The sequence below is a fragment of the Argopecten irradians genome, chromosome 2 (assembly GCF_041381155.1).
Source record: "Argopecten irradians isolate NY chromosome 2, Ai_NY, whole genome shotgun sequence".
In the NCBI taxonomy this organism is placed as follows: Eukaryota; Metazoa; Mollusca; class Bivalvia; order Pectinida; family Pectinidae; genus Argopecten; species Argopecten irradians.
This window is the reverse complement of record NC_091135.1, coordinates 1,112,261-1,125,213: the sequence shown is the minus strand read 5'-3', so window position 1 is coordinate 1,125,213 and position 12,953 is coordinate 1,112,261. Positions and strand designations below refer to the sequence as shown.

Here is a 12,953-nt window from a genome sequence, read left to right as displayed (position 1 = left end):
AGGGTCATAGTAAAAAACAGTCTACTGGGAGTTTGTAAAAAGGTAAAGGGTCATAGTAAAAACACACAGTCTACTGGGAGTTTGTAAAAAGGTAAAGGGTCATAGTAAAAACACACAGTCTACTGGGAGTTTGTAAAAAGGTAAAGGGTCATAGTAAAAAACACACAGTCTACTGGGAGTTTGTAAAAAAGGTAAAGGGTCATAGTAAAAACACACAGTCTACTGGGAGTTTGTAAAAAGGTAAAGGGTCATAGTAAAAACACACAGTCTACTGGGAGTTTGTAAAAAGGTAAAGGGTCATAGTAAAAACACACAGTCTACTGGGAGTTTGTAAAAAGGTAAAGGGTCATAGTAAAAACACACAGTCTACTGGGAGTTTGTAAAAAGGTAAAGGGTCATAGTAAAAACACACACAGTCTACTGGGAGTTTGTAAAAAGGTAAAGGGTCATAGTAAAAACACACAGTCTACTGGGAGTTTGTAAAAAGGTAAAGGGTCATAGTAAAAACACACAGTCTACTGGGAGTTTGTAAAAAGGTAAAGGGTCATAGTAAAAACACACAGTCTACTGGGAGTTTGTAAAAAGGTAAAGGGTCATAGTAAAAAAAACTACACAGTCTACTGGGAGTTTGTAAAAAGGTAAAGGGTCATAGTAAAAACACACAGTCTACTGGGAGTTTGTAAAAAGGTAAAGGCTGAGTTCATATTTGTGCAGACAAGAAAAGCACATCATATCCTATCAATCTATGTTGGTATCTTAAGATCCGGTCACCCATCTTCTTTCCAGACGCATCCCACACGTCCCCCTTCCCTACCCTATAACCATCAAACTAACAGGGATATCTCACTGCGCTAGGTGCGAGGCTAGGTAAGCAAGTGAGAGCAAGGTTATGAGCGGCCAGGCAAAGACTAGCGTTTCACTACTTCCTTCACAAGCCGTACGCCTGTACCGTCTCGCGAACATCCTAAACGCTACTATACTTCGACCTATAGTTGCACATAGAGGGCAGGATGTCTAGCTGGAGCGGTCAGTCCCGTCAACCTAGCCGAAACCAACCACTCTGACACATTACGACCACCTACACCCTTTTTTTTTGTTTTCTACAGTACGTGCCGGTCGGGTCCGTGAGTCGCTGTATTTTCAGACGCCGTCTATATTTCCTTGAACACGCCATACTAACAAATGTTGAGTAGAGCTACCCCAGCACCCGTCCACAAATTGTTACAAGTAAGAGTAAACAACTATGGTGCTTTCCTCACACACGGACTCAGATACACGGCATCCTTGAACCAGTCATACCTAACATCACTTAGTGGGCAGGTAACGTTCCTGGTGTGGTCGGTAGGTGATGTACCTAGCTCCCCTCGAACTAACCCTCATCCCGTGCAGCAGAAGAGTCACTATTGTTGGTTTAAATAATGACCACGTTTCTCCCTTGGTGTCAGTAACGAATTGGAGCCGGCCTAGGACGCGCCGCCACCGCGGTGGGTGGGGGTTTAACATATTACTCTAAGCACGATGACGGTGGATTTCAGGTTCTAATTGATATATTTCGTCCTTACTGGTGGGGATATCGATCATCACTTAGGGGATTACGCAGACCTGACGAGTCAAGATCTCTTGTAGGGGGGGACGATTTGGTTGACTAGGCTAATATTGTGCATATCAATGGGATATCACTGAAAGGTAGAGTGGGGGAGCTGTTTTTAGAGAGGTTCTTGAGGGGGGGGGGCTTTTTCTTAACGGCTAGATTGGAGCTGACTCATATAGAATGATTTCCATACGACAGTGCCAAGCCCGACTACAGAAATCTGTGACCCGACACCCCTACTACAACAAACTACAGGCACCACATTACCTAACCGACCTGATAATCCAGCCACTCCGATCCCTCACATTCCACATCGTTCCCCGCGGCAACAACAAACAACCTAACTATAACACCCCGAAGAAAGAATATAATTTCAAAAAAAAATAAAGGAATAGAGGATTAAGAAAAAAAAAAAAAATATATACTACAAATAAAATATAAATAAAACCCCATCAACAACATTCGCGCGTCCTTAGGTTATAACGGTCGCTCAACTCAGAGTTCAGAGCCGTTTCCAACTTGCCTCCCGAACACGGTTAGACACTCAACATTCATCCATCTATAGCTAGACTTCCTTCAAACCCTCCAAGCACCCAATCAAAACTCCAACTTATCTTTATTATTTTTGTGTATGTTTAACGACATACCGACAATAATACAATTTTGTAGATAAAAAATAATCTACTTATAAGCACTCAAAATAATTATGGTCCTTTTTGTCCAAGATGATAAGGGTCACTAAAAATGTGAAGACATTGTTATCTTCACATTAAACACTTCTGCGCTGTTCACGCGGACACCCACTCTTAGGTCTAAAGATCGTGTTAAAATACTTACAACTCCCAAACATCACCCCGCAAAAATAACACGAAGAACATAACCGAACCAACGAGACACATCTTGTTCATAACTACCCACGACACCCCCCATGTCACCCCATTCCCTACTTATCACACACTGTAGCCACTACAATATTAACGATCACATTTACTACTTCGGTCGTGGCTTTGATATGCTAAAAATTATAACAAAATAACAGTACTATGAAACAGGAAGCAACCAGCCACCACAGCCGTCAACCAACTTGTTACCTGCACCAATATGAGCTTGACTGTAAGCATAAGCCTTAAAGATATAGACAAAAGGGGAAAGATCGCATCAGTTATTTACATCCGGCCAGCCCCTACAGAACAAACCTAAACCCCCGATCATTAAATCTATATAAACATGGATAACAAACAAGCATAACATACGTCTATACTTTACATACCTCAAAAAAACCAGAACAACTACACACACTAAACTCTCTTATAACCAATCGCCATGATTAGCGCGCCCCCAAGCCATTGTAGTAAAATTCACCCTCTAACTTATGCGACACCTAACCGTCCCAGCAGCACACCTACCCATTTACCAACCAACCCCTCATCTAAAACTATACCACCCGACACGCATTACATCGTACACGTCGGAGCAAAACGACGCCCCCTGTACCACAACACCGGCTTCAGTACTACTCGGTCACTTAAGCAACCCCAATCACATATTTGATTTACACCCCGCCAAAACTGAAAATTAACCAGGCGACATTAACCCATTCCCCAACGAATCCTCATACGGCCTAGATCATGCGATCTACAATCTCGCGAACTTTGGTACAGACGTGTCGTGTATCAGAGGTGTCACTGTGCAGTCAATATTTGGTACAGACGTGTCATGTGTCAGAGGTGTCACTGTACAGTCACTATTTGGTACAGACATGTCGTGTGTCAGAGGTGTCATTGTGCAGTCACTATTTGGTACAGACGTGTCGTGTGTCAGAGATGTCACTGTGCAGTCACTATTTGGTACAGACGTGTCGTGTGTCAGAGATGTCACTGTACAGTCACTATTTGGTACAGACGTGTCGTGTGTCAGAGGTGTCACTGTGCAGTCACTATTTGGTACAGACGTGTCGTGTGTCAGAGGTGTCAATGTGCAGTCACTATTTGGTACAGACGTATCGTTGTCAGAGGTGTCACTGTGCAGTCACTTATTTGGTACAGACGTGTCGTGTGTCAGAGATGTCACTGTGCAGTCACTATTTGGTACAGACATGTCGTGTGTCAGAGGTGTCAATGTGCAGTCACTATTTGGTACAGACGTATCGTCGTGTGTCAGAGATGTCACTGTGCAGTCACTATTTGGTACAGACGTGTCGTGTGTTAGAGGTGTCACTGTGCAGTCACTATTTGGTAGGAGACGTGTCGTGTGTCAGAGGTGTCACTGTGCAGTCACTATTTGGTACAGAAGTGTCTTGTTTCAGAGATGTCACTGTACAGTCACTTTTTGCTACAGACGTGTCGTGTATCAGAGGTGTCACTGTGAGTCACTATTTGGTACAGACGTGTCGATGTGTCAGAGGTGTCACTGTGCAGTCACTATTTGGTACAGACGTGTCGTGTGTCAGAGATGTTATTGTACAGTCACTATTTGGTACAGACGTGTCATGTATCAGAGGTGTCACTATGCAGTCATAATTTGGTACAGACATGTCGTGTTTCAGATATGTCAATGTGCAGTCACTATTTGGTAAAGACGTGCCTTGTTTCAGAGATGTCACTGTACAGTCACTTTTTGGTACAGACGTGTCGTATATCAGAGGTGTCAATGTGTAGTCACTTTTTGGTACAGACGTGCCGTGTGTCGGAGGTGCCACCGTGCAGTCACTATTTGGTAAGACTTGTCTTGTGTCAGAGATGTCACTGTGCAGTAATTATTTGGTACAGACATGTCATGTGTCAGAGGTGTCAATGTGCAGTCACTATTTGGTACAGACGTATCGTGTGTCAGAGATGTCACTGTGCAGTCACTATTTGGTACAGACGTGTCGTGTGTCAGATGTGTCACTGTGCAGTCACTATTTGGTTACAGACGTGTCGTGTGTCAGAGGTGTCACTGTGCAGTCAGATTTGGTATGAAGACGGTTTGTGTCAGAGATGTCAATGTGCAGTCACTATTTGGTACAGACGTGTCGTGTGTCAGAGGTGTCACTGTGCAGTCACTATTTGGTACAAACGTGTCGTGTGTCAGAGGTGTCACTGTGCAGTCACTATTTGGCACAGACGTGTCGTGTGTCAAAGGTGTCACTGTAGCAGTCACTATTTGGTAGAGACGTGTCGTGTGTCAGAGGTGTCACTGTACAGTCACTATTTGGTACAGACGTGTCATGTTTCAGATATGTCACTGTGCAGTCACTTTTTGGTAAAGATGTGTCGTGTGTCAGATGTGTCACTGTACAGTCGCTATTTGGTACAGACATGTCTTGTCTCAAAGGTGTCACTGTGCAGTCACTATTTGGTACAGACGTGTCGTGTGTCAGAGGTGTCACTGTGCAGTCACTATTTGGTACAGACGTGTCGTGTGTCAGAGGTGTCACTGTGCAGTCACTATTTGGTACAGACATGTCGTGTGTCAGAGGTGTCACTGTGCAGTCACTATTTGGTACAGACGTATCGTGTGTCAGAGATGTCATGTGCAGTCACTATTTTTGGTACAGACATGTCGTGTGTCAGAGGTGTCACTGTGCAGTCACTATTTGGTACAGACGTAATATTGTGTCAGAGGTGTCACTGTGCAGTCACTATTTGGTACAAACGTATTGTGTGTCAGAGATGTCACTGTGCAGTCACTATTTGGCAGAGACGTGTCGTGTGTCAAAGGTGTCACTGTGCAGTCACTATTTGGTACAGACTAGTATGTGTGTCAGAGTGTCACTGTGCAGTCACTATTTGGTACAGACGTGCCTTGTTTCAGAGATGTCACTGTTCAGTCACTTTTTGGTACAGACGTGTCGTGTGTCAGAGGTGTCACTGTGCAGTCACTATTTGGTAGAGACGTGTCGTGTGTCAGAGAGTGTCACTGTGCAGTCACTATTTGGTACAGACGTGTCGTGTGTCAGAGATGTCACTGTACAGTCACTATTTGGTACAGACGTGTCGTGTGTCAGAGGTGTCACTGTGCAGTCACTATTTGGTACAGACATGTCGTGTGTCAGAGGTGTCAATGTGCAGTCACTATTTGGTACAGACGTGTCCTGTTCAGAGGTGTCACTGTGCAGTCACTATTTGTACAGACGTGTCGTGTGTCAGATGTCAATGTGCAGTCACTTGTGTCAACTGTGCAGTCACTATTTGGTACAGACGTGTCGTGTGTCAGAGGTGTCACTGTGCAGTCACTATTTGGTACAGACGTGTCTGTGTCAGAGGTGCCACTGTGCAGTCACTATTTGGTACAGACATGTCTGTGTCAGAGATGTCACTGTGCAGTCACTATTTGGTACAGACATGTCATGTGTCAGAGGTGTCAATGTGCAGTCACTATTTGGTACAGACGTGTCGTGTGTCAGAGATGTCACTGTGCAGTCACTATTTGGTACAGACGTGTCGTGTGTCAAAGGTGTCACTGTGCAGTCACTATTTGGTACAGACGTGTCGTGTGTCAGAGGTGTCACTGTGCAGTCACTATTTGGTACAGACATGTCGTGTGTCAGAGGTGTCACTGTGCAGTCACTTTTTGGTAAAGACGTATATGTGTCAGAGGTGTCACTGTGCAGTCACTATTTGGTAGAGACGTGTCGTGTGTCAAAGGTGTCACTGTTCAGTCACTATTTGGTAGAGACGTGTCGTGTGTCAAAGGTGTCACTGTTCAGTCACTATTTGGTAGAGACGTGTCGTGTGTCAGAGGTGTCACTGTTCAGTCACTATTTGGTACAGACGTGTCATGTTTCAGATACGTCACTGTGCAGTCACTTTTTGGTAAAGATGTGTCATGTGTCAGAGGTGTCACTGTAAAGTCAATATTTGGTACAGACGTGTCGTGTGTCAAAGGTGTCGATGTGCAGTCACTATTTGGAACAGACGTGTCCTGTTTCATATATGTCACTGTGCAGTCACGTTTTGGTAAAGATGTATCGTGTGTCAGATGTGTCACTGTACAGTCACTATTTGGTACAGACATGTCTTGTGTCAAAGGTGTCACTGTGCAGTCTCTTTTTGGTACAGACGGGTCGTGTTTCAGAGATGTCATTGTGCAGTCACTATTTGGTACAGACATGTCGTGTGTCAGAGGTGTCACTGTGCAGTCACTATTTGGTACAGACGTAATATTTGTCAGAGGTGTCACTGTGCAGTCAATTTTTGGTACAAACGTATTGTGTGTCAGAGATGTCGCTGTGCAGTCACTATTTGGCAGAGACGTGTCGTGTGTCAAATGTGTCACTGTGCTGTCACTATCTGGTACAAATATTATGTGTCAGAGATATCATTGTGCAGTCACCATTTGGCACACTGATGTGTCATGTGTTAAAGGTGTCATGTTCAGTCACTTATTTGGTACAGAGACGTGTCGTGTGTCAGAGATGTCACTGTGCAGTCACTATTTGGTACAGACGTGTCGTGTGTCAGAGGTGTCACTGTACAGTCACTATTTGGTACAGACGTGTCGTGTGTCAGAGGTGTCACTGTGCAGTCACTATTTGGTACAGACGTGTCGTGTGTCAGAGATGTCACTGTGCAGTCACTATTTGGTACAGACATGTCGTGTGTCAGAGGTGTCACTGTGCAGTCACTATTTGGTACAGACGTAATATTTGTCAGAGGTGTCACTGTGCAGTCAATATTTGGTACAGACGTGTCGTGTGTCAGAGATGTCACTGTGCAGTCACTATTTGGTACAGACGTGTCGTGTGTCAGAGGTGTCACTGTGCAGTCACTATTTGGTACAGACGTGTCGTGTGTCAGAGATGTCACTGTGCAGTCACTATTTGGTACAGACGTGTCATGTGTCAGAGGTGTCACTGTGCAGTCACTATTTGGTACAGACGTGTCGTGTGTCAGAGGTGTCACTGTGCAGTCACTATTTGGTACAGACGTGTCGTTGTGTCAGAGATGTCACTGTGCAGTCACTATTTGGTACAGACGTGTCGTGTGTCAGAGATGTGTCACTGTGCACTATTTGGTACAGACGTCGTGCTTGTGTCAGAGGTGTCACTGTGCAGTCACATTTGGTACAGACGTGTCGTGTTGTCAGAGATTCATGTGAGTCACTATTTGGTACAGACGTGTCGTGTGTCAGAGGTGTCACTGTGCAGTCACTATTTGGTACAGACGTGTCGTGTGTCAGAGGTGTCACTGTGCAGTCACTATTTGGTACAGACGTGTCGTGTGTCAGAGGTGTCACTGTGCAGTCACTATTTGGTACAGACGTGTCGTGTGTCAGAGGTGTCACTGTGCAGTCACTATTTGGTACAGACGTGTCGTGTGTCAGAGGTGTCACTGTGCAGTCACTATTTGGTACAGACGTGTCGTGTGTCAAAGGTGTCACTGTGCAGTCACTATTTGGTACAGACGTGTCGTGTGTCAGAGGTGTCACTGTACAGTCAATATTTGGTACAGACGTGTCATGTTTCATATATGTCACTGTGCAGTCACTTTTTGGTACAGACGTGTCGTGTGTCAGAGGTGTCACTGTACAGTCACTATTTGGTACAGACATGTCTTGTGTCAAAGGTGTCACTGTGCAGTCTCTTTTTGGTACAGACGGGTCGTGTGTCAGAGATGTCAATGTGCAGTCACTATTTGGTACAGACGTGTCGTGTGTCAGAGGTGTCACTGTGCAGTCACTATTTGGTACAGACGTGTCGTGTGTCAGAGGTGTCACTGTGCAGTCACTATTTGGTACAGACGTGTCGTGTGTCAGAGGTGTCACTGTCAGCCACTATATGGTTACAGACGTGTCGATGTCGATGTGTCAATGTGCACTGTTCAGCTATATTTGGTAGAGACGTGTCGTGTGTCAGAGGTGTCACTGTGCAGTCACTATTTGGTACAGACGTGTCGTGTGTCAGAGGTGTCACTGTGCAGTCACTATTTGGTACAGACGTGTCATGTGTCAGAGGTGTCACTGTACAGTCAATATTTGGTACAGACGTGTCGTGTGTCAGAGGTGTCACTGTGCAGTCACTATTTGGTACAGACGTGTCGTGTTTCAGAGGTGTCACTGTGCAGTCACTTTTTGGTAAAGACGTGTCGTGTGTCAGAGGTGTCACTGTGCAGTCACTATTTGGTACAGACATGTCGTGTGTCAGAGGTGTCACTGTACAGTCACTATTTGGTACAGACATGTCGTGTGTCAGAGGTGTCACTGTGCAGTCACTATTTGGTACAGACGTGTCGTGTGTCAGAGATGTCACTGTGCAGTCACTATTTGGTACAGACGTGTCGTGTGTCAGAGGTGTCACTGTGCAGTCACTATTTGGTACAGACGTGTCGTGTGTCAGAGGTGTCACTGTACAGTCACTATTTGGTACAGACGTGTCGTGTGTCAGAGGTGTCACTGTGCAGTCACTATTTGGTAGAGACGTGTCGTGTGTCATATAGGTGTCACTGTACAGTCAATATTTGGTAAAGACGTGTCGTGTTTCATATATGTCACTGTGCAGTCACTTTTTGGTAAAGACGTGTCGTGTGTCAGAGGTGTCACTGTAAAATCACTATTTGGTACAGACGTATCGTGTGTCAGATATGTCACTGTACAGTCACTATTTGGTACAGACATGTCTTGTGTCAGAGGTGTCACTGTGCAGTCAATATTTGGTACAGACGTGTCGTGTGTCAGAGGTGTCACTGTGCAGTCACTATTTGGTACAGACGTGTCCTGTTTCATATATGTCACTGTGCAGTCACTTTTTGGTAAAGATGTATCGTGTGTCAGATGTGTCACTGTACAGTCACTATTTGGTACAGACATGTCGTGTGTCAGAGGTGTCACTGAGCAGTCAATATTTGGTACAGACGTGTCGTGTGTCGGAGGTGTCACTGTACAGTCACTATTTGGTACAGACGTGTCGTGTGTCGGAGGTGTCACTGTACAGTCACTATTTGGTACAGACATGTCGTATTTCAGTGGTGTTACTGTACATTCACTATTTGGTACAGACGTGTCGTGTATCAGAGGTGTCACTGAGCAGTCAATATTTGGTACAGACGTGTCGTGCGTCAGAGGTGTCACTGTACAGTCAATATTTGGTACAGATATGTCGTGCGCCAGAGGTGTCACTGTGAGGTCAATATTTGGTACAGACGTGTCGTGTGTCAGAGGTGTCACTATGCAGTCACTATTTGGTACAGACGTGTCATGTGTCATAATTGTCACTGTACACTATTTGGTACAGACGTGTCGTGTGTCAGAGGTGTCACTGTACAGTCACTATTTGGTACAGACATGTCGTGTGTCAGAGGTGTCACTGTGCAGTCACTATTTGGTACAGACGTGTCGTGTGTCAGAGGTGTCACTGTGCAGTCACTATTTGGTACAGACGTGTCATGTGTCAGAGGTGTCACTGTACAGTTACTATTTGGTACAGACATGTCGTGTGTCAGAGGTGTCATTGTGCAGTCACTATTTGGTACAGACGTGTCGTGTGTCAGAGATGTTACTGTGCAGTCACTATTTGGTACAGACGTGTCGTGTGTCAGAGGTGTCACTGTGCAGTCACTATTTGGTACAGACGTGTCGTGTGTCAGAGGTGTCACTGTGCAGTCACTATTTGGTACAGACGTGTCGTGTGTCAGAGGTGTCACTGTGCAGTCACTATTTGGTACAGACGTGTCGTATGTCAGAGGTGTCACTGTGCAGTCACTATTTGGTACAGACGTGTCGTGTGTCAGAGGTGTCACTGTGCAGTCACTATTTGGTACAGACGTGTCGTGTGTCAGAGATGTCACTGTGCAGTCACTATTTGGTACAGACATGTCGTGTGTCAGAGGTGTCACTGTGCAGTCACTATTTGGTACAGACGTAATATTTGTCAGAGATGTCACTGTGCAGTCAGTATTTGGTACAGACGTAATATTTGTCAGAGATTTCACTGTGCAGTCTCTATTTGGTACAGACTTGTCGTGTGTCAAAGGTGTCACTGTGCAGTCACTATTTGGTACAGACGTGTCGTGCGTCAGAGGTGTCAATGTGCAGTCACTATTTGGTACAGACGTATTGTGTGTCAGAGATGTCACTGTGCAGTCACTATTTGGTACAGACATGTCGTATGTCAGGTGTCACTGTGCAGTCACTATTTGGTACAGACGTGTCGTGTGTCAAAGGTGTCACTGTGCAGTCACTATTTGGTACAGACGTGTCGTGTGTCAGAGGTGTCAATGTGCAGTCACTATTTGGTACAGACGTATTGTGTGTCAGAGATGTCACTTTGCAGTCACTATTTGGTACAGACGTATTGTGTTTCAGAGATGTCACTGTGCAGTCACTATTTGGTACAGACGTGTCGTGTGTCAGAGGTGTCACTGAGCAATCACTATTTGATACAGGTCTTCATCAATAAATTCTAGTGTTTGAATATTAACGTACATTCAAACAAACCCCACGTAGTTTCATTTGGATCTCTTTTGTAAGTAACAATGTTTAATTTAAATGCACTACATGACCGGGAAATAATATATATATATTTCTCTGGGATCCGTGGTGACAATGTATCGTTCACACGAGTTATCTCCCTTCCGATCTCATGCAATACCAGCAAACACGACCCAGGTATTCTGGAAAACTATCTTTGTTGTTGATAACGCATGAAACAGAATCAGACCAAGCATGATCTTTTATATGAGAAAACTAATATCCTTTTATTCCCCGACAATTGTTATGTGTATTAGAAAGGTTTACGTTCCATTAATATCATGAAAAACACTCAAGAATATGGCAATCACCACAATGGTTTGATAATACTTTGAAATAGAAAATAACTTATTTTATTCTCTGAGGGATAATACAAAGTCACTTGATAAATCCCGATGTTCGCGTTAGTCTTTAGTTTGTACCATCAACATGCGTCGATAGTATTAGACGGTTGATGTCTATATCGGCAGTAATTGAAATGGGGTATTGGTTATTTCATGTGATACAGTTCGGTATCAGGGGATGCCTGGCCAATAATTTCAAATACCAAACCATATTACGGTCCGGTCGATAGTGACCCGGGGAGTTGGACTATAATAAGTAGGATAGGTATTAGAAGAGTGTGTAATGTCGGAGACGGTAGAGTGCTAGTCCCGGCGATAAGCGTCAACTTGACGCTGAATAAATGCGCGGAGATACGTATTTATTACTACATAAAATCTGGTACGACAAAGCGCTTGTCGGAAAAGTGATGAGCACCAATAAGCTTCAGATATATTGCGACATTAAATTGTTATTGGCAAAAAGCACGCAAAGGGTACTTTTGTATCAGATATGTATAACTCTGACGTCAATCATGCTGAAGTAATAGCGGCCTTTACGTAATCTGTTCCTCATGGACAATTAAATGCCATTATTGGAATATAGACCTTCAGCTAATTTGTTGTTGAAGTGAGAATTATAGATACATGTAAATAGCGAAATTGCAAATGTCACGGGTAAAGGACTATCAGAAAGACAGACAGACAATACCACGTGTACTTTATTTAATAACTAATTTGTCTGCTATAATAACGGGTTATGGTTTCAGCAAGCAGTAGTCTTGATAGTATGTTGATGGATCAGAAAGCTGTCAGGCTAAAGTCAGGATGAGTTATGAGACACCCTCGGTCAGGGTTACAGTCAGAATCCTATCCAAAAATGGCGTTAGGAAGTAATGAAAAAGAGTGAAACTCATGAGTGGAAGGGAGTCAAAGTGAAACCAACGGTACATACGTCGTAAAAGGGTGGCAAGTTACAGCAGCCGTCAAAAAAAGTATTAGAAAGAGAATCAGGATGACATCAGTCGTTTTGGAAGTTTACTGAATGTCCCAGTAGTTTGGTTAGTGTGATCACGTTTGACAGCAATAACCGATAGTGAGTATAGTATTACATATGAATGAATGTCAGAGACACGCTAATAGTCAAGATATGGTATATTAATGAAGTCACAGAAAATATTCACAGAAACCACCACATCGGCAGGGTGATATATAGCAAACAGTACGATGGGAACAAATAAGCATCCTGGGATTGCCTACGTCCTCCAAATTATCGGAAAATCCTCTGTAATTCGGAATTCTTTCTTCTAACTAAAACTGTGCAAAATAAAATTACTATCTATATCAACAACTATCCAATCAATTATTTAAAAGACCATTTGTCTGCGGTGCATGGTCCAATTGAAACAAATTTGTTTGTATGTTTGTTTAATTAATTAACGTCCTATTAACAGCCAAGGTCATGTAAGACCGGCCTCCCATGTATGCGGAGTGTAGCGTGTATGAAATGCGAGGTGTGTGCTTTGGGACACTGCGGTATGTTCGTGTTGTGACTTCTTGTATAGTGGAACTGTTGCCCTTTTCATATAGTGCAA

At 44.0% G+C, this 12,953-nt stretch overlaps 1 protein-coding gene across 1 annotated transcript; it reads right to left on the bottom strand.

Moving 5' to 3' along the window:
* Positions 1 to 6,325: 6,325 nt before the first annotated feature.
* Positions 6,326 to 9,775, bottom strand: LOC138313311 (mucin-2-like). Its single transcript, XM_069253807.1, has 2 exons — positions 9,022 to 9,775; positions 6,326 to 6,864 (listed from the first exon to the last, which is right to left on the bottom strand). Exons 1-2 carry the CDS (start codon positions 9,773 to 9,775, stop codon positions 6,326 to 6,328), a joined length of 1,293 nt encoding a protein of 430 aa, XP_069109908.1.
* Positions 9,776 to 12,953: the final 3,178 nt, after the last annotated feature.

Excerpts from the sequence above, each read along its gene's own strand:
- LOC138313311 (XM_069253807.1), bottom strand. The coding sequence starts at position 9,775 with ATGACACATGACACGTCTGTACCAAATAGTGACTGCATAGTGACACCT. Across the intron at positions 6,865-9,021 it reads GTCTTTACCAAATATTGACT|ATAGTGACAGCACAGTGACA; the intron begins GTACAGTGACAC and ends TATTTGTACCAG.